At 42.3% G+C, this 21749-nt stretch overlaps 1 protein-coding gene across 1 annotated transcript in view; it reads left to right on the top strand.

Annotated features, from left to right (window-relative positions):
• GPAT3 (glycerol-3-phosphate acyltransferase 3) overlaps positions 1 to 21749 on the top strand; it is a 395920-nt gene that overhangs the window by 277725 nt on the left and 96446 nt on the right. The window contains exons 6-7 of the mRNA XM_085636576.1: positions 10976 to 11069; positions 13069 to 13184. Coding sequence (XP_085492702.1) covers positions 10976 to 11069; positions 13069 to 13184 — 210 coding nt within the window. The remainder of the gene's footprint in view (positions 1 to 10975; positions 11070 to 13068; positions 13185 to 21749) is intronic.

Raw genomic sequence — 21749 nt, 5'->3', positions numbered from 1 at the left:
TTGGTGCTTGCTCGCTCCCACCCTGCTCTGTCCCATTGCTTGGCCCCTCTCATCCCGCTCTGTCCCCTTGCTTGTTCTCTCCTGCCTTGCATTGTATTCCCACCTTGTTGCTTACCCTCCTCCACCCTCTAACCCCATCCCGCAATGTTACTTCCCCCTCCCACTCCTTCCCGCATTGTTGCTTGTCATCTCCTATCCCGCCAGATAATACAATCATTGTTCACCTGTATGACCCAATGGCTTTGTCAATCTTTTCAACTCTGTTGCCCAGCAGCACAGCTGCTGTACAGCATGGCTGAAAGTTTTTGTTTACAAAAGCGCTATAATGCAGCTTCCGCTTGCTACCTATGGACCTTTTTTTTTTTATTGCTGGTAGGAGGGTGGGGTGGAAGGCATCTACACACTCCATGTTGCCTGTCTTACCTCCCTTCGGTATGCTTCCTGACCCACACTCCTGCCAGAAATAAATAAAAAAGCCAGTAGCTTACATAAGCAAGAACTATTGGCTTTGCCAATACTTTTTGTGAAGAATCCAAAAATCTTAAGTATTTCCATAGGACTGTTTAACTGAGATTGGGTGTGTGGAGTGACCCAAGTAAGTAATTTCAATGTTCCAATGGTCTTGACCATACATCAGTAAACAATCGGTGGAGTGTGGGGGAAAAACAGTGTCCTACTGGGCGGGGAACAACCTTTACAACGCAACTTTTACAACGCACTACCATTACAACGCATTTTTTACAACGCATAATCCATTACAACGCATGATATTACAACGCAGGATACTACAACGCATTTTTAAAAACTACCTTTACAACGCATTCCATTACAACGCATACTAACATTACAACGCATACCATTACAACGCATAATATTACATTATACTTTCCAACACTTACACTACTGATGCACCCCCTGGAGTTAGAATAGTAATTTTTACCCCTATACTATCCAACACTTACCCTACTGATGCACCCCCTGGAGTTAGAATAGTAATTTTTACCCCTATACTATCCAACACTTACACTACTGATGCACCCCCTGGAGTTAGAATAGTAATTTTTACCCCTATACTATCCAACACTTACCCTACTGATGCACCCCCTGGAGTTAGAATAGTAATTTTTACCCCTATACTATCCAACACTTACCCTACTGATGCACCCCCTGGAGTTAGAATAGTAATTTTTACCCCTATACTATCCAACACTTACCCTACTGATGCACCCCCTGGAGTTAGAATAGTAATTTTTACCCCTATACTATCCAACACTTACCCTACTGATGCACCCCCTGGAGTTAGAATAGTAATTTTTACCCCTATACTATCCAACACTTACCCTACTGATGCACCCCCTGGAGTTAGAATAGTAATTTTTACCCCTATACTATCCAACACTTACCCTACTGATGCACCCCCTGGAGTTAGAATAGTAATTTTTACCCCTATACTATCCAACACTTTCCCTACTGTTGCACCCCCTGGAGTTAGAATAGTAATTTTTACCCCTACACTATCCAACACTTACCCTACTGTTGCACCCCCTGGAGTTAGAATAGTAATTTTTACCCCTACACTATCCAACACTTACCCTACTGTTGCACCCCCTGGAGTTAGAATAGTAATTTTTACCCCTACACTATCCAACACTTACCCTACTGTTGCACCCCCTGGAGTTAGAATAGTAATTTTTACCCCTACACTATCCAACACTTACCCTACTGTTGCACCCCCTGGAGTTAGAATAGTAATTTTTACCCCTATACTATCTAATACTTACCTTAAATGTAATTTAATATTATGCGTTGTAATGGTATGCGTTGTAAAGGTAGTATGTGTTGTAATGGTAGTGCGTTGTAAAGGTATTTTTTAAAAATGCGTTGTAGTGTCATGCGTTGTAATGTCATGCGTTGTAATGGATTATGCGTTGTAAAAAATGCGTTGTAAGTGCATGCGTTGTAATAGTGTGCGTTGTAACGTCATACATCCCTACTGGGCAAGAGGTGCAATAAATATTGAGTGATTGCTACATGCCTGTTTGGGGGCAGGAAGGTCAGGCGCCTGTCTACTGTATGTACACAAAGTACACTGCCATAGTATGTGGCACAATGTCCTAATTTTGTAGCATCAGTGTGATGATTCTAATATCAATCTGAGCATTTATTCTGGGTGGCCTATCATTATCGGCAGCACCTACAGTTGACTACACAAATTTGTTCCAAGCTTGGTTAATTCCTGTCTTCCCCTCTCGCTCTAATTTTTTCAAAATGGAGTACTGGGATTTCGATCTCAGGCCAATATATCTCATCTTTTTCCCATTGTTTGATCACTGGGTTGCTTGTTGACTTCCAGGCCATGGGTAGGCTGTGTTTTCTGTGTTCTCATGCTAGACCGATTACCCTATTACTAGTTTTCTTTTTGGATCAGGGCATTAAACCCAGTAGGCATATTGTAGGTTTTCTGAGCCCAGATCTTCCAACCACTTCCTCACTAGCTAATGCAACCTTCTGGTACACAGCAATAAGAGTATGTTCATATCATATTATAAAAAACAATTTCTAGACCTCTAATTTTAGAACTCAAATGTCAGATGCCAAATATATTTTACTCTCTCCTCTAGGAACAAGGTGTGCTCTGTTATGAAAGTTAAATTGTAGGAGTTTTAGCCCCACATTTCTGGAGTCCTTACATAGCAGTGCATTGAAGCTGTAGAGGAGTGTCTTAATACAAAAGAGTGGAACCTTTTACATAGGAGGTAAGTAGTTTATTTTATATTAGGTTGTTAGGTTACAGCAACAACATTTAGGTAGTTACAGCTCCAGCCTCCTTCCAACTGCCACTATGCCCTAGTTTCCACTCCACACCACACACCAATATTCTATTACATCTATCGCTCTCAGCGTTCCAAACTCCAGCTCAGACATACAGGGAATGGATACACAATACTACACAATGTCAGTGTATTTTTTTCTGTTGCCTAACCAGAACAATGACCATGATACTGTGTAAGCAAGTGGTTCCAATGAGCTATTCTTGCCCCAAATCAAATGCAGTGTGCCCACTACCTTCCCATGTGTCAGGATTTGTCCTTGGAGTCTTGTAGCCCTGTGCCACTTGCCTCAATATCATAAGCATTCCTATACTGTGAAGGTCATCTAGCATTTTGATTTCTATAACAGTCGCAGCCTCCTTTCCACAACACTGGAGACTGGGCAAAGTGCACATTAGACGCATACATTATCATAGTGGCTGTTCTTGTCGGGCATCATAGCAAATTTATTGGTGTGATATTATTAAAATGGTATCAAATTATGAACATTTAATAGCAATATGAATTATGATGAATTAAATAGCAATTAATATAATTTATTCTAACCTTTTCTTTTGTACACTTTTCTTGAAGGGTAGTGCATTTTGGCACTCCCCTTAAGAGATTTCATAGTGTTTTTCAAGTGAATCCGAGGGAACCATTGTCTAGTGCCTCCTTGCAGTGAACATACTTCAGGAACAGCAGTGCCTTCTGCTTAGATGGTGTCTGACAGAGTGATTTTCATCTCACAGTTCACACAAGGGAGGAATTCTCACATTTTGTAATTGACCCAAGTCCTTCTCCTGCCACCACCATTGTACTGGATTTACTGGTTAAGTGACAATTACTTTCCAAACTGTGTGCTCCACTTGCTTGTTTTTTAGTCTTGTTGTAGAAACAGTGTTAGTTGTTTTGACAGCCTAATGTCATAAAAAATTGTAGGTGTTTATTGTATTCATGTTTCAGCCTGGTTCGTCATCTTGCGAGTTGGAATCAGGAAGTTATTTCTGGTTTGAGTTGGAGCGGCAGGGACTGTTGTGGAAAATTAATGGTCCAGACGAGAAATTCTTGATGCAGTCAAAGTTGTTTTCAATATTATTGGAGTGTGACGCTTACCTATTTTTTATGCATACCCGGAACTTTGGGGGTTAAGACTTGAAAGTCTCTATTATGAAATTGCCATGTCTCACAATGTTATATTTTCTGACTTGAAATACCAGGGGCCTAAATAATGTTGTAGAGAGGAGATGTTTGGGCTCTTCTTTCAAGAGTTGCTACATAAGAAATGTCCCCCTTGCATGAAACTGACCATGTGGTGGGGCTCAGACTCATTTTGGAGCTTAGTTTTTTGAACACCTTTGTTTGGAAGGGAGATTTCAAAATACTGGCACTGGCCCAGGTCCCCTCTGGCCTTCATTGTGGGGATGAAATGGTGTCCTTATACCTACAAGATGCATACTTTAATGTATGCCTTCTGTTCCTCAACTTCTTAGTAGGGAAGGAACACTTCCAATTCACCGTCCTGCCCTTTGGCTTTACCTTGCCCCAAGATATTTACAAAGGTGATGTCTTTGGTCACAGCCCATCTTTGTAGGTTGAGAGTGCACATCTTTCCTCACGTTTGACTGGCTGTTGAAGATGAGCTCGCCACAGTCAGTCAAAGACAATCTATTACACTCTTTACTAGGCTTCTGCAACCCGAATACCCACCTTAGGACAATGCAAAGAATTCCCTTGGTAGGGGTCATTCTGTACACAGTAGCATTCAAAACCTTCCTGTTAGCAGCAAGTCCGAGACATTAAAGCAGATGTTTTAGCTTGGGCCTAGAGTCTGGCCTTGTCCGTTCTGATGGGTTTTAGTCTCCAGGGCTGTATGCTTTCTTTTTGGTGTCTTAAGTGCATACATTGATTCGAAATATCTCTGCGATAATGCATGTTTTGCTGAAAGCCGAGCTCAGAGACACAGGGCAGTACTTGCCCCCTTGCGTTTCTGCTCCCAGAACTAACATCACCAGCCCAGTCCTTTTTAAAATGTTGCCCCCCCACCTGTTGTGCTACATATGTCTGTAACCAGTTGCACTGACAACACTATATCTCTTTATTGGGTTATACCTACTGCTGCAGTCATTTGGATACTGACAAAAATACCTAGTTGGATTTATTTTGATACTTTCTAATTATTTTGATATATTTCAATCTATTCTGTTTAATAACCATGCCTAAGGATAAAAAGTGGATGAAGGGAGGGCTAATAACAGTTCATTTTGTTTAGGATAATCAGTTGTTTAAGCTTTTTTACAAATTAAACATTAAATCCACTCCTGCTGTTCTCACGGCATTGTGTTATCTTGATTGTTGCTTTTAGCCCTCTCACTTCCTTGGCCCTTGCCATCCATTTTTTCAAATCTGAACTCATTTCTTCAATAGTCTTTGTAGCGATGGTCGCAAGTTTATTCTGAAGTCAATATGTTCCGAGAGGCCAAAACTGTTGGCTTGGCTATAAGCCATGAACTCGGGCAAATTATTCTAAACCACACGAGCAATCCATTCCCTCACAAAATCCCTCTTATGTAATTTGAGAATAAGTAAGTCTCAAACACAGCACAATTCTTTGTTTCATAAACTCCTGCCACTGAACTACACTGACCCCTCACATCTAGCACCACAAAATACACACCAGACATGCTCCACTAGAGACTTCTCACAGGCACTGTTCCCTGCAATCTCCACCTTCTGATTATACCCTCCCATTAAACAGCAACCATACGCTTGTGAGATAGACAACAGCACCATGCCACAAGACATCAACTATGCCACATGCACTCTGTCTTAAACAAGTAAAGTAACAATCAGTTATTGCCATTGAGCTGCAGTAATATAATACATTCGGACAAATTACTTTACATTACTGCCTGCAATTACCGGTGTTTGCCGAGGGGGGTAGCCGCCGCTGGGGACATGAGAGCCCACAACACTAGCTGGCAACAAGCCTGACGCACTATAAAGCGCCACCACAACCCCGTTCACCTGGGGGCATTACTGTCTGCAGTTACCAGTGTTTGCTGCGGTGGTTGCAGCCACTGTACACCGCTCAAACCTCCCTCTGATCTCAAAAGAACACATCCAACTATTGGTCTAGGCCACAGGTTTCAGGGGACCTTATGGATTCCTGGCCCAGTTCCAGTTTTGTTCAAAGATCTAACCTGACATGAATGTTGATCAATAATTGTCCTGTACAGCTTCTTAGCACTGCCAGATTTGTTGATAATAGATCTTGGGCTGCTACGCGTTGGAATCAAAAACCTGTTTTAAACTCTGCACGAGGCTTTAACTTTGATAAGAACAAAAATTATAATGACCAAGGTCCCAAAACTCCCCTCTAATGTGCGAAACGAAGCAGAGGACTCCCTCATAAACAAAGTGAACCATTGGATCAGGCATGTAAGGGGTTGCCGTTCGGTTATTCGAGACAACATTCTCCATGATTGAAGGTGTCCTTGAAACTGCCCAATATATGATACGATTGAGTTCACTTTAAAGTATGCGGGATTAGGTGACCACCTTGGTGGCTCTTGATATTAGAGCCAGTCCCCCAATTAGCTCTTCTATTCAGTTTAAATACTGTTGGTCAAGTAGGAAACCACATTCCACTACACAGAGCAGGGAGAGATTGTCATCAGTCTTGGGTGCGGTAGACAGATTTAAGGGCTTTAGTCATCACTTTAATGATTTCACATGTGTAGCAACAATAGACAATAGTAGTCAGCTTGGAAAAGAGTTTGCCAACGTACCATTGTCTGCACTTGACCTGAGCCCTTTTGAAGTTTTGTGTGACAAAAACCTGGACGATAATCCCCATCTGTCAGGTACACCACATATTATTTCACTGTCCAGCACTAGAGATATCTCACCTGTTGAAACTCTGTTAAGTGTTGCCTCTATTGCTTAGAAGCCCCCTGTGTCCAATATTTTATCATGGAATGTGGCTGACCTTAATTCGAAACTGTTTCCACCAGATTGGAACAAATTCATTGAGGAGCACGATATATGCTTGCTGCAAGAGACATGGCACATTTACCCCGCCTTTAAACCAGGCTATCTTAACTACATTTTGCCAGCAAAACCAAGTTCAGCCGGGAGTGCTTCGGAAGGTCTAACGAAGTGGGTCTGAGCCTGTCTTATCTGTAATATCACTAACCTAGTTATTGATTCTACTTCTAGATTAAGGATCTTATTAACGTTCACTTAGAACGTTCGAGTTGCCCCTTATAATATCTCTGCAAGAGGCAAAAAGGGTGGCCTTGCATCAAACACTGTGCAAGCCGTAGAGGACTACCTAGAAGGACGTCATCTCCAATATAATCTTATAGTGGCGGGCGACTTCAACACCACCTTTGAGCCCTTCGATAATGATGATGTCCCGCATACTTATGAGGTGGACAAGATGTGGGGAGTCCCGCTTTGGAAATTGCTTCAATTAAAAGATAGTCTCAGGCCGCTATCCAATTGAAGGACCTCACTATAGAATTGAGTGCTAGGGCCCAGCTAAGTCAGTCTAGAGAAGCATTTACTTTTATTAAACCTAACCCTACTATTCGCATCGACTATATAATGGTTGATTTGAGACTATGGTCACTCATCCATGACATGGTTATTATGCATGGGTAGAGAGCGACCATAATCTGCATTCTCTTTCAATGACAGGCCTCTGTATTAACCTCCAATCTGGATGTTGCCTGCCTTCCTTAACCAGGGATCTTGAACTTGCATCTGATGTGCTGTTTGAAATGGCGGCAATTAGCTACCCACCTGGACACTTTGACAGCTTGGATGGGATCTACAGGATATGTATGCTAAAAGTTATGATGATACACTTAGTGACAGAGGTCTTAAGGTCATTTGTTCTATACATTGTAAGTTTTTTAACTTCTTTCAACATATTTTTTAATTTCTGTGCCAAAATCTAAAATTACAGTTGCAAAGTCTAGCACTTGGTACAATGGGGAATGTCAGTGGCTCAAAAGTACACTGGTGCAGGCCATAGAGGCGAAATATGTAGATTTGACTAAAATCATTCTTAACAAACAGAGAACAAACTGTTTCGATGGGAGGGCAAAAATCACATACCTACGCCCTACCATGTAGAGTGCCCCAGGGGTCTTCGCTATCCCCAACCCTGTTCAATGTCTATGTGATCACTCTCGCTAAACTCATCCGCTCCCACGGTTTCACAGCTATCTGTTATGTGGACGACACACAAATAGTGGTGTCTTTATCAACAAATCCTGGTGACGTGGCAATAAAATATAACAACTATATGGTCCTTATAATAGGTTGGATGCATGCTAACTGCTTGAAATTGCACACCGATAAAACCGAGGTGCTACTTTTTGGAAAAAACTCCGCTCTCTGGAATACAGTTTAGTGGCCTGAAGGGGCAAAATCCTGTAAGGAAGGTAAAAAGTCTTGGTGTCCATCTTGACAATTAATTATCCTTATCAAACCAGGTCAATTCTATTACATCTTCCTGTTATTATACCCTGAAGACTATAAGAAAAATCCTTCCGTTTATACCGATGGATCTAAGGAAAACAGTAATTGTGACCGTAGTGCTATCAAGGATTGACTACTGTAATGCCCTTTACTTGGGTGCAAATAAAGGTACCATACGTAAGCTTCAATCACCTCAAAATGTGGCAGCACGACTGTTACTTAAAATACCCAAATTTAGCTCAGTGTCCAAAGGGATCCGAGAGCTGCACTGGCTGCCCGATCAGGAAAGGGTACAGTTTAAGTCCTTGCACATTGTCCACAAGACCCTTTATGGGATAGGACCTGCGTATCATACAACAAACGAATTCGATGGCATATTCCTCAACGCAGTCTCAGATCATAGACTGCCTCGTTGTTGGTCATACCCAGGGTGAAGACAGTAAAGTGGGGTGGAAGAAGTTTCTTCCATTTGGCTCCTAAACTTTGGAATACTCTACCATTCAACCTGAGATGCCAAACTAACAGACAACTGTTTAGAAAGGCGCTGAAAACTTGGTTGTTGGCGCCCAAATCCTAACTTCATTCTACCACCTATGTTTAGGATATGACAGCTCCAGCGCTAAGGCGCCTTGGCATACACACGCTTTATGAAACCCCTATTTCATTTCATTTCACATGCACGGTTTGAAATGGCAGCAATTAGCTACCCACCTGGACACTTTGGCAGCTATTGATTGGACGGGATCTACAGGATATGTATGCTTAAAGTTATGATGATGCACTTAGTGACAGAGGTCTTAAGGACATTTGTTCTTCGCATAGTAAGTTTTTTAAACTTTTAACATATTTTTTAATTTCTGTGCCAAAATCTAAAATCACAGTTGCAAAGTCTAGCACTTGGTACACTGGTGCAGGCCATTAAGGCTAAAGATGTAGATTGTGTTCGAGGCAGTAGGAATGCTTACAAAAGTGTATGGGTAATGAAAAAAGAGCCTAAGGCAATCAGTGGTGGCAAGACCTCTGTGAAGCCTCAATATCAAGGGACACAACTAAATTCTGGGCACTGGTATCGAAGGGCGACAATTCTGCCGCCTTGGAACCCACCAATAATGTTTCCCTGACAGAGGGGTTTTTCCATTTCAAATATCTGTATCATGATGACTCAGTGAGCACTGAAGAGGACCTACCTCTGTCTCTTCCACCTTCGAATAGTAACGTGCCTCTGTTTGATAGGTCAGATATATTAGATTCTTTTAAAGCTATCTCAAGAGATAGGGCTGCTGGCCCGGACGGTATCCCAGCTGATATTTTTCTCCAGGACCCTGATGCAGGGCCCAAACATATCCGAATACTTTCTAATGCTATTGCCAAGGGAGCCTCGATCCCAGATTCCTGGAAGGGTGCCATCGTGCTACCAATTTTTGAAAAAGGCGACCAGTCCCAGCCAGGCAATTATAGGCTGATTAACCTAATAGATCATACACAAAATATTTTTAGTAGTGTAATATTTAAGATCCAGGATTGGATCGATGAAAACAATATGCTAAGTCCTTATCAGGCTGGGTTTAGGAAAAGAGCGTCAACCTTTGACCAATCATTTTTTTTTTGCCAATTTATTTGAAGACAGTCGTACTAAACAAGGGCAACCTTTACATTGCCTTTGTCAACTTAGTCCCCTGCTCCAAATTATGGCAAGTACTGGGTATGCCCCCTGAGATTTTGTCTATAGTAGTTCGGTTACATGACATGAACTATGGCAAAATGTGTTGGGGCTCGCAGAACGAGATGACCGAGAAACTGCCTGTGTCCAGGAGTGTTTTCCAGGGCTGTGCATTGGCGCCAACTTAGTTTTCATTATTTTTAAATGACATCTTCGCTGTTTAGCTTCATTGTATATTGATGCCCCTTCTTTGGCCAGTGTAAAAACACTCATTCTGCTTTTTACAGATGATACTCTGTTGATTTCCAAGACACTGAGTAGCTTTCAAAGACTCTTGAAACATTTTGCTGAGTTCTGTCGTGCCTGCGGGTTGGAAACCAGTACTGTAAAGCCCAAGCTGATGTGAAGGAGTGCCATACGCGAGGGTGGACTCCTTTGCTTACTTGGGTGTTTCCCTGGCTACTACCATATCTTGGTAACCTCTTGTTAGTAAAGCAGTGATTCTGCATAAACAGATAGTGGGGGCCATCTCAAAGAGCTCCAAGCCTTTTTCAGCAAACTGACATCACTGGCCCTTCAGATTCACGAAGCGAAGGCTTTGGGTTGTGCCCTATATAGGGCAGAACTGTGGGGTTTTGCAACTATTGAAGGGCTTATTAAATCTGAGAACAAGTTCTAAAGAACTATTGCTTATTTACCACCCAGCACCTGCCTTCATCATCCTTGGTTTCTGGACATGGGTGTAAAAAGGGTTGAAGGTAAAAGCAGATTGCGCCCACTGTTGTTCTGGAGGTGCCTTTGGTCCACCCTGAGTTCTTCCACTACACTACTGCACTTCAGGATGTTATCAAATTAAACCGAGGAAGGAGGAATGTAAATGCTACATTTCCGACTTCTGTGAGAAATGTTCATATTCATTTCTGGCTGTTTCAGTGTCTTTTGTTTTCAGTGTTTTCTGCATCATTTTTTAAACTCGTTAATCGTGCTTATGTTGTACTTTGTGTATTTGCAGAGAAAACAAGCCAAAGAAAGGAGGGATTTGCGTTGCCAACCACACCTCTCCCATAGACATCATCATCCTGGCCAACGACGGATGTTATGCAATGGTAAGGCAAGAGTTCTAAAGAAAGTGTCTGACTTCTTACCCTCTCATCAAACAGTCTAAATGGGCAGGGAGCAGTGCAAAATGCACAAATATACTCTGCCCTGAATAGGGCAGAACGATCGAATGAGAACTGTAAAAATGTAGGCAATGTGCTCTGTCATGCAGGGTATAAGAAGCGTTAAAATAAAGGGCATATTGAATTTGAAAGCCTTGAGCAGGCTTTTCAAAACCTGGCTGTTTACCATGATTTTATAAGTACGTTTCATAACCGACACAAGATATGAGGTCCACGGCACATGGTCTTTTTGTTGGTACTAAAGTGCTTTCTAAAGCAAATCAAACTAACGCAGTGCATTTGTAGCTAAGAGTAGTTGAGTTTGTGAGCGACAGTCTGCTCCATGGCTGTGTAATATTTGCGTGAAACCCAGTTTGAAGGGGGAGAGGCGCGATATGCTCAGGAACAACTTTTCTGTAACAGAAAGATGAACACTCAAAGGTCTGAGCGTAAACTGTACAGCTATTATTTTCTAGATCATAAGCTGCAAAGCTTTTAGTGGTTGCATGTAGCTGCTGTACAAAGCTGACACAAATGAGTAAGTAGAGCATTAGAACAGTGTGTATTGTCTACTGGGAAATTCACAACATGTGTCATGGGAAGTTCTACCTACGTGCAACAGTTAGTCTGTTAGGTCAGCCCCGCCAGAGTGAGTCCACTGGCCCTTCCAAGCACTGTTCACAGTTGGATAAACCTCTTTCTTTAAAAGACAACCACGGTTTTTCCCTTTGCGGCAAAGTCTCTTGTGACATTTGGGATAATTTAAGCTTTAGTCTTCATATTTTTCCCCAACCCAAAACGGGACCCAAAATATGCAAAAATGTTATCTTTCTGAATAAAGAAAAACACATTGGAAGGAAGAGTGTGTTTTACTTGTTTGCAATTTGTAGGGCACAGATTGGGGAACCCCGGAATCTACACATTTCTGAATACGAAACCCAATTCGGATTTCAGCAACTGATCGTCTATATGAATAGGTCACGGGTTTCGTGGATAAACCTTAATTAATTATTTCACACAATAGGGGCTGCAAATAGGAAAAATAGATATTGGTAGAAGGCCTGGGCCAAACTACCGAAATAATGTGCTGTTTCGTTCTCAAGCCTCTTCCATGTACAGAGATATATAGCTTTCCTGGTTAATCCAAAAACGCATGGTATCTAAAGCCAACATCCAAGCCGTAGCTCAAAATTATTTTTCATGTTATATAGACCATAATCACCTAAAAATGCAATGATTCAAAATTAGGTATCATCAGAAGTTATTTTTGAAATGTTTCCAACAATCTGAATTTCAGGACCGATGCAGATAGCACCAATCAACATTTTTGAATACCCATAACACTGACTCTGATGGAGTTTATGCAAAACATATTTTCTGTGGATACTTACTATAGGAGTGACACATTTTGTGAAAATCAATTGATAACAGCTCATTCAACATTCCCTCACTTCTGATAAACCCAGTTCCCCTCATGCCTGGTGAGTCCCATCGCATGCAACTGCAGGAAGCCTACCGACCAAATGCATTCTTAAAAACCCAAGACGTAGGGGGATCAAGGGAGGGTGTCGCTTATATGGATCCCACCAGGTTTTCATACCCATGAGTTCCTTCGAAGTATGGCTTATAAGACACAATTTGCTCGTGGCGCAGAAGACTGGAATTCGCAGCGACTGCCAAAAGTCCTACCATCCTGCTCCCACTAATGTCATAATAAAGATCAGCCTTTTGAGGGCGGGCCGCCATACTGGGATTGAAGAGGCTTAGTTGAGCCCTTTTCTGCATGTGACAGGAACTGGCAAAACTCAGTTGCTTATAATTATTACACAGCTTTTATGATTGATTATGGAATATAACTGTGAATGTTTGGGGGTTGGCAGAAGACTTTGATATAAATCCGTTGGAGTGATGCTCTATACAGTAAAATTTTCCTTGTGTCGTGTAGGTTGGTCAGGCGCACAGCGGACTGATGGGAGTCATCCAGAGAGCCATGGTGAGAGCTTGTCCTCATGTGTGGTTTGAACGCTCAGAAATGAAAGACCGGCACCTGGTGACGAAAAGGTAAGCAGAGCATCTGTAATTAGTCACTAAAAATCAGGTATACCCTGCTATCTTTGGTACTATAGATAATTAAATGATACAAACGTAGAATTAAGATTCCTTGAAGCCGCACATTTTACTGCTATACTGTTAAGTATTTTCACAATAGTAATTCAGTGACCATAGCACTCAAGGTATGCCAGTGTACTCCAAGGAAACAACTTACTGCAGAGGCTGGTTGACCACTGTTCACAGAATTGTAATATTCTACTAGGATGAATGTCTGTTAGAGGTCGTCTTCAATATATTCTAAGTTTTTCCTTAATATGTTTCTATGCTCTGTAGGATGTGCAAAATAATGGTTCTGTCTGTTAAACCCTAGTCCTGGTTCATGCCAGTTATGTGGGTGAATTTGCTTGAATAGGTTTTATTTGAACTGTTTTCTAAGTTTGAGTGTTACACTTATTCAAGACCACTTGACCCTCATGAGGAGTAAGTATTGAACTATTTTAGATCCTAAGCTATGAAACCGTCAAGATGATAGAAAATACCTAGATCACAGGTTCTTAGAGCATACTTAATATATTTGTATAAAAATGTACAACTTAAACCTAGCTGATACTGTGATGATATAATTGCTTAATTTTTAGTTCTGGGCTCAGTGCCTTTCTAAAAAAAGATACTGAACTTCCAATTGGTGTTGGCTCGTGGTAAGCTCGGGTGTCAAATACTGAAATATAGATGCACATATTTAGCTGGGAGCAATACAGTGCTGTGAGAGTCATAGCTGCACATTGTGATGGAGCACAGTTTCTAGTCCAGATTTCCATTGAATGACAATGACTTCGCCTGTCTACCTTTTGTGGTTTATTTTCAGCATGTGGCGACATTGCATCCTTAACAGTAAAAACAAATATATGAAAGTGGCCATTGCAAAATTTATAAAACCCCACACTTTGGTTTGGCTTGCATCAAGTAAAACTAGGTGTTTGCTTATGTAATATGCAAGATGCCTTTAGGAGAAAAAAAAAAACAAATGTAGAACATTTGGGGTTTCTTGTAACTCTTGATTTTTAGCAAGTGCCTTTGTGGATATATTGTGCTGCTGGTCACCTTCTAGTTGTGTTGATAGTTATGCTCCAACTGTAGTCCTGCTATGCCACATCTCACTGATCAAACTATCGCAACATGAGACCTTTTGAGATGGCCTCCTGGCAGTCCTCTGGTGTGAAGGCTTGGGAAAGTTCATCACAGGAACATCCACTCGAAGGTTTTTATTAATGTGAAGAAAGGGGACAACACAGAGGATTTACAGGGCAGGCAGGAATTCTGATAATCCACGTTTATATTAAATGGGTCTCTGTTGTGAGCTTGCCTTTGGAGATAGGCTTCCTCAAAGCCAGGCCGGATCATGTCACCCCAGAACCAGTCTGAGCGCAATTCTTGGTTGTGGTGAAAGGAGGCACTTGTTCTAACAGTCCAGCACCAAGGAGGGCTGACCGAGTGCCACACAGTGGCCCTGGGGTCCTGCCATATATGAAATCCCCAGAATAGTGCTTTTGGAAATTGAACTGAAGTGAAATAAAGAACAAGCTGATGAAAAGAGAACTGAAGATTGGGAACTATCCTAGGACAAGGTGAGGCATCAGCAGTCATTAGCCAGTGACCACTTTCAACAGGCTCCCATTCCAGAAACTTGAACACAGTTGGACTAAGAGTAGAACAGAAGATGAAACACTTGCTGTCTGAGTTTGCCTGTCCAAAGGATTGAGGATTTTTAACCTGCTCTTTCCTTTGTCCAAGCCTTGGAACCGCTTTTTGAGAGCCATACCTGCTGGTTTCCTCTGGTCTCAGTGATTATATAGGACAGGAAGGTATCTTAACGGAAGTCCTATTATCTGACCAGCGGACTGGAGTTTGGATGCACCCTAACTGAAGAGTTGTTGAGCTTCCCTCCTACTGCTGCCAGTGTTCTGGTATCCTGGCACGTTGGGAGTGTTAGAAGTGAACTCAAGCAAACAAGTAAGTTGTAACTTTCAACCTTCGTAGGACTGGAATGAGGCCATTTGAGCAGGATGCGACCTCAGCCACAATCTTTCCTGCTCAAATATTTCTGTGGTTAAGATTCAGAAGATATAGCTGGACTATGGTATCCATGTATTTAACCCTTTGAAGCCTGGGCCATCTACAACTTTTGGTCTTGCCTCGCTGGAGGACTTAAAGTTCTGAATAAGTAAAGTCCCAGTGAGGCGAGTGCAAATGGGTGAAGGCTGCAAAGTTACCCCAGAGAAGAGTGGACATTGTCCGCTACAATTTTCAATTTTCCCTGCACTTTGAGATTTTACCTCTTCATTCCTTTATTCCCCTATGACACTGAAATGTGGTTCAACCATATTCAGGACACTTTGTCTGATGTGCCTCGTGCAAAGAAAATATATATTGTTGTATGTACTGTGTTCTGTAACTGTTTCTTTGTTTGAAGAAAAGGTATTGCATAAAGTGAAACTCTAGAGTATGTTTATAAAATGGACTGTGGTAGCCACCTGAGCAACTTTACCATTGGTATCTTCTACACATCTTGTTTCTCTTTGTCATTTTTAGTTCCAAAGCCCCACCATCATTTTCTTCTACTTTTTGTGTCATAATATATCTATTGAGGTAACCAATCCATCATCCAAGGTAGCACTCTTTGTGTTATATCTGGTGCTGGATACAAATCCTGCACCCCACTCACATCATCTTCGACTTGAGTAGTCTAGCAAGAGGTCAATTTCTTGGCTACCCTGTAGCCTCTATAAAGAGGAGATCCAGATATGGGCCATTTCTCTGTTCCTGACATTATTATATTTTGACTGAAGCAGACATTGAGACCAGAGCTTGAATAACCTTTGGGGAAACACCCTCAGAACGTCATTTCATTGATGACTAAAACATCACCTCAGCTTAGGATTCTATAGATAAATAAGGGGTAAAAACAAAACGAATCTTAACCTTTTGTGTACTAGTGTTAAAAGGCCAATACTCTTTGGAGAAACCTTCTAGTCCAGGAAGGAGGTAGAAACTCCTCTTTCTGCATGCAACACAGAATCCTTCAGCTTTTGTTTTTTTTAAGAGCAAATTTTATTAATAATTTTTTTGCCAACATTACATTCAGAAAGCCATATTGTGTGTCTGTATATGTATGTGTGTGTATGTGTGTATATATATATATATATATATATATATATATATTATCTACTGGCGGTCGCCAGTAGATCGTTATAGTTAGGACCGTGTTTCCATAGGAAATCTGCAACATTCTATTTGGAATAACTTTAGCGCCGGTTGACGAATCCTCGCAAAATTTTCAAAATAGGTGGGGCGCTCCGCTCCGACCCTGAAAGTCTCGGGGGGATTCGTCAAGCAGGGGCTGAGAAAAAAGGGGGTCCCAAAACGCGTTTTCCCCATGCAATTTTCCATAGGGACCTTTAGTCCAAGGTACAGCCCGAACGGCTGAACAGAATTACTTGAAATTTGGCAAAGAGGTAGTCCTCAGGTCAGGCATGTGCCTTTTGCATATATGGTGTCAATCTGTTCAGTAGTTCCTGAGGAAATCAAAAGTAAAATCACATACATATCTGGGCGGAGCCTAACCACACATCTCATCGTGAGATCTGATTGGCTGCCAGTACTTCATCCAAGAAGTGTTGGCAGCCATCTTGGGACCAATATACATGATAGCACCTCATTAAAAAGCATTGCAGTTAATAGAAGGTTTTAAGACTTTAGTTACATTATAAATCATTTGTTGATGGTACCATACTCATTTTAGGAATTGTGGTGTGTTCTAAGGTGATTTTACCATGTGAAAAAGCCTTCTGCTGTGATATCACGAACCATGTTTGAGAGAACTAGTTTCTCATACTTTTCCCACAGAGGTTTGGAAGGTGATCTATAAGCTAAACTGAGAGCATATTTTCTGTAAATTCACATTATCTTTCTCAGTCATGTAAGAATGAAGTCTGGCATTCTCAGTAAAACATGTACATCCAACAAGGGCAGAGACTGTCAGTTGATTCCTTTGTGTTCTACTGCAGCTTCCCAGAGTGCTCTAAAGAACAACTAGAGCGCTAACAGTCTTACTTATGACAAACGTATGGCACACCTGAAGCCATCTTGATTGGAATAAAGTGGTAACACTTAAAACATTTAATTTACAAAGGAACAAAATGAGGGGGTTCATTTTGCCATATAAATTATGATTAGTGCTGCAGAAAGAAAAACTAGGGCACATTTTGACTTCTGAAATCCTCTTTTATTTCATAAAAACATTCTGACATGCAGACTGAAACATGCACTTTGAATACCAGCAGCAGACTTGCCTGGTGAGCAGTAGCTTTACTACAGTGATCTAATGAGCAACTAGAGTGCTAACATTCAGAATTTATGGAAAATGTGTGACACATCTGAATGCCTTCTTGATGGAATCAAAGTAAAAAACTGAAAGTATTTCCTACTGAGGAGACTGCAGTAAATGAGGAAATTAGGAAACTTCATAACAAATAAATCTCCCAAGATGGCCACCAGAGACAAAAGAGCCCAAATGTAGCCCAAATATCACCCAGATGTAGCCCAAGTATAGCCCAATGACAGAATGTCCCAGAGTGTTCTTAAGAACAACTAGAGCGCTTACTGTCTTACTTATGTCAAAAGTAGGGCACACCTGAAGCCATCTTGATTGGAATAAACAGGTAACACTTAAAACATTTAATTTAAAAAGGAACACAATGAGGGGGTTCATTTTGCCATAGAAATTATGATTAGTGCTGAAGAAAGAAAAATTAGGGCACATTTTGAGTGACTTCTCAAATCCTCTTCTATTTCATTAAAAAATTCTGATATGCAGACAAACATGCACTTCTAATACTAGCAGCAGACTTCCGTGGTGAGCAGTAGCTTTACTACAGTGATCTAATGAGCAACTAGAGTGCTAACATTCAGAATTTATGGCAAATGTGTGACATATCTGAATACCTTCTTGATGGAATCAAAGTAAAAAACTGAAAGCATTTCCTACTGAGGAGACTGCAGTAAATGAGGAAATTAGGAAACTTCATAACAAATAAATCTCCTAAAATGGCCACCAGAGACAAAAGAGCCCAAATCTAGCCCAAATATCACCCAGATGTAGCCCAAATGTATCCCAATGACAGAAGTGTGCAAAACACTTATTTTTTGTGTATTTGCAGTTTTATATAGTGCAGACTTGTCAGGTATTGGAGTGCTTTACATGAACATTGGTTACATCACACAAGATCAAATTCATTTTGGTTGTAGACATGGGGAGATTAAGTGATTTGAACAGAATCACAGAATGTTGAGCTGAAGCAGAAACTCCAACCTGGTTCCCCAGTTGCAAAGTCTGCAGCTCTGGAAGTAACACCACACCCTCTCCCCTTGGATGCAACATTTAATCAAGTGGTCAACTGGATAAAAAAACTAAGATTACAAATAATTTAAAAGTTCTTTGTCGCTATTTGAAAACTCAGAAAATATGTCCTCATTTTAGTTTTTTAGAGCACTAACCATAATTTTGATGCAAATAAGACCGTCTCATATATGTAATTTCTAAAGGAAATGCTCTAGGCATTACAGTTTTGATTACATCAAGATGATGTCAGGCATTCCACACTTTTGTAATAAATATAGAATGTTAGCAATCTAGTTGTTCATTGGGATACTGTTGAGAGGCAGAGGCCAAGGGCACGGACTCTGAAAATTGAAGGCAGGTAGGAGAGTGCAGAGGCAACAATTTGACCACACTAGGCAGGCAGGAAGGGCCGTGGCAGCACAACAGACTATGGAGGGCAGTGGAAAGGGGGGCTGGGGCAACAAACCAACAATACAGGACTGGCAAGAGAGGCTGTGGCAATATAATAGACCATTGTGGGCAGAAGGAAGAGGCAGTGGTCATACAACCATACATGCCAACAGACCCGTTTCAGCCAGGAAACGTCCAATGTTTTTAAGCTCAAATGGGCTTTACTTGATCTGTTTCCTGTCTACAATCTTCTCTTTTTCAATGTAACTCAAAGGGGAGAATCAATACCCCAGTTTTATTTCAAAATCTCCCTCTTACCAAGTTCAAAATGTTCGCAAGTATGATACATTGGATCATGGTAGGCAGGAGGAATTGGGGTAGGGACATGGACTCGGATAACAGAGGACAGGAGGGACATTGAGAGGTGCACCAAACTGACCCTACAGGGCAGGCATCAGGGTTTGCAGCAGCACAATACACCACACAGGGCATGCGGGACGGGAGTGCAGCACAACAATCCATAGAAAGCAATAAGGAGGGGACAGGACCATGCACATGGACAACAGAGGGGAAAGAGGCAATGGTAGCTAGCTGACCATAATGGACAGACAGGAGAGAAAGCTGCAGCATAACAGACCATAAAGGGCAGGAGGGACGGATCAGGGGCTTTACAATGGAACCGACAAGCCAGGAGGGAGGGAATAGGGGTCTGCACATGGATCAGGGGGCTGGGGGCAAGGGGGCAGGGCAGGAGCAGCAAGATGACCATGGAGGTCAGGCAGGATGGGCACTAGAAACAAGACACACCATGGAGAGGAACAGTGAGACTATGATGGCATACACACAGACCATGAAGGGAAGGTGGGAGGGGGTCAGGAGCAGCTAGCTGACCACACAGGGAAGGTGGGAGGGGCCATGGCAGCACAGAAGACCATGCATGGCAAGCGGGAGGGTTAGTGGCAGCACAATGGCTATGATGGGCAAGAAGGAGGGTGCAGGGGCATGCACAAAGGACCATGGAGGATAGAAGGGAGGGTCAGGACCTGGGCACAGACAGAGTTCAGGGGAAGGGGCCTCACAACAGACCGCGTGGGGCAGGCAGGAGGAGCAGTTGCAGCACAACAGACCAGGGAGGGCAGAAGGGTGTGGCAGTAAAATGGACCATGGAGGACAGGAGGAAGGGGATAGGGGCATGGCATGTGGACAGGCAGGGTGGAGGTGGCAGGGACAGGTTACAGTCATCTGACAATGCTAGGCTGGTGGGAGGGGAGTGGCAGCTCAACAGAACACTCAGAGTAGATAGGAGTGGCAGGTCCATGTAACATGGTGGTCAAAAAGGATGGAGCAGGGGCATGCACAAAGACATCGGAGGGCAGGGGGAAGGAGAATAGGGGCAGCAAGCAAAGCACAGAGGCTAAGCAGGAGGTCAATGATGGGCCATAGAATTGGGCAATGGAGGGCAGGATGAGTGGACTGGTACATCATGCTAAATGCAGGGCAGTGGCAGCACATCAGACCATGCATGGCAGGAGGGAGGAGGCTAGTCCATGGATTCAGACAACAGAGGATAGGGAGGAGGTGGATGGGGCAGCAAGCTAGCTGTTCATAGGAGGTGGGTATTAGGAACTTTATTGTTTTTAAAATGTGTGTCTGTGCGAACTACTTAAAATATGAACAAGTATGCAGCATAATCTCACTTTTATTCAGGAAGAAGAGGACGTTTGGGACTGTGACTCCAGGCTCACTTGGCAGAAACATCCCCTGACCCTCCACCCCCCCATCGCAAAATGTAATGCCCGTGAAAAGGGTAGGTGGACGCAGTGTTATATAGAACATAGTCCTGAGAGCACGATTGAAAATGAAAACTAGATATAGTATATGGTATAAACTATGCACCAAAAAGTGTGATATAAGATGAACCGGGGCGTGAAATATAATATGCAATACATTGTGCGCAATGACAGATTCATTGGAGAGCGCGAGATAGCACAGGCACTAGCGCTTGCTATGTGATATGCGCCTTGGAGTGTAACATGCACAGGGCAGTGTTGTGTAACCTAAGTAGTCTCTAAAGTTGTAATATAAAATATGTGCTGGGTAGTGTAACATTGCATATGCACTGTGACAAAGATATGGATCCCAGATTGTAATATGTATGGCATAGCGCTGTGCTTTATAACATAGGCATCGAGGAAGGCACGTTAGATGGGGCAATATAACCCGTGCGAAGACAAGTGTGGCATGACATATTCACGGGGTGGTGTTACAGTGCACATGGGCTAGAGAGTGTCATAGCATACGCACTAGCTGGTGGAATACAACACAGAGGTGTGAGGCAATCAGCGGGCACTGGTGGGTGTAACACAGCATTGGGCTCAGCCAGGAGCACGCTGTGACTCTCAAGTGAGGTTTGTCTCCTTTCTAGAGAGTAAAATAAAAAGTATTACACATCCGGCGGTGGATGTGTGTTTTATTAACCGTGAGGGGGTTTCTTGCATAGTTTGGTCGAATTTTTGTCGAATCCCCTTTAAATGGCTTGGTGTGTATGTGTATTAAATGTGCCCGTCAATAGCTACCCATGTTTGTATAAATAAACGACAAGGGTGTCTACTTGGAGAGTACCCACCAGCGGGGGCGCCGGGATTAGGCACGGTAGGGCATCAGACATGTCAGAGCTTCACTAGCAGTGTGAATACATTCTACGTGGATTCATTGTATGCATAGTCGCCTTTTAATGAATATCACGCAAATCGTCATGGTGATAGGTACATACGGTTTGTCCAGCA

Source organism: Triturus cristatus, chromosome 2_1 (assembly GCF_964204655.1).
Source record: "Triturus cristatus chromosome 2_1, aTriCri1.1, whole genome shotgun sequence".
Classification (NCBI taxonomy): Eukaryota; Metazoa; Chordata; class Amphibia; order Caudata; family Salamandridae; genus Triturus; species Triturus cristatus.
The sequence above is the reverse complement of the archived record's forward strand: the minus strand, read 5'-3'. Positions and strand labels throughout refer to the sequence as shown.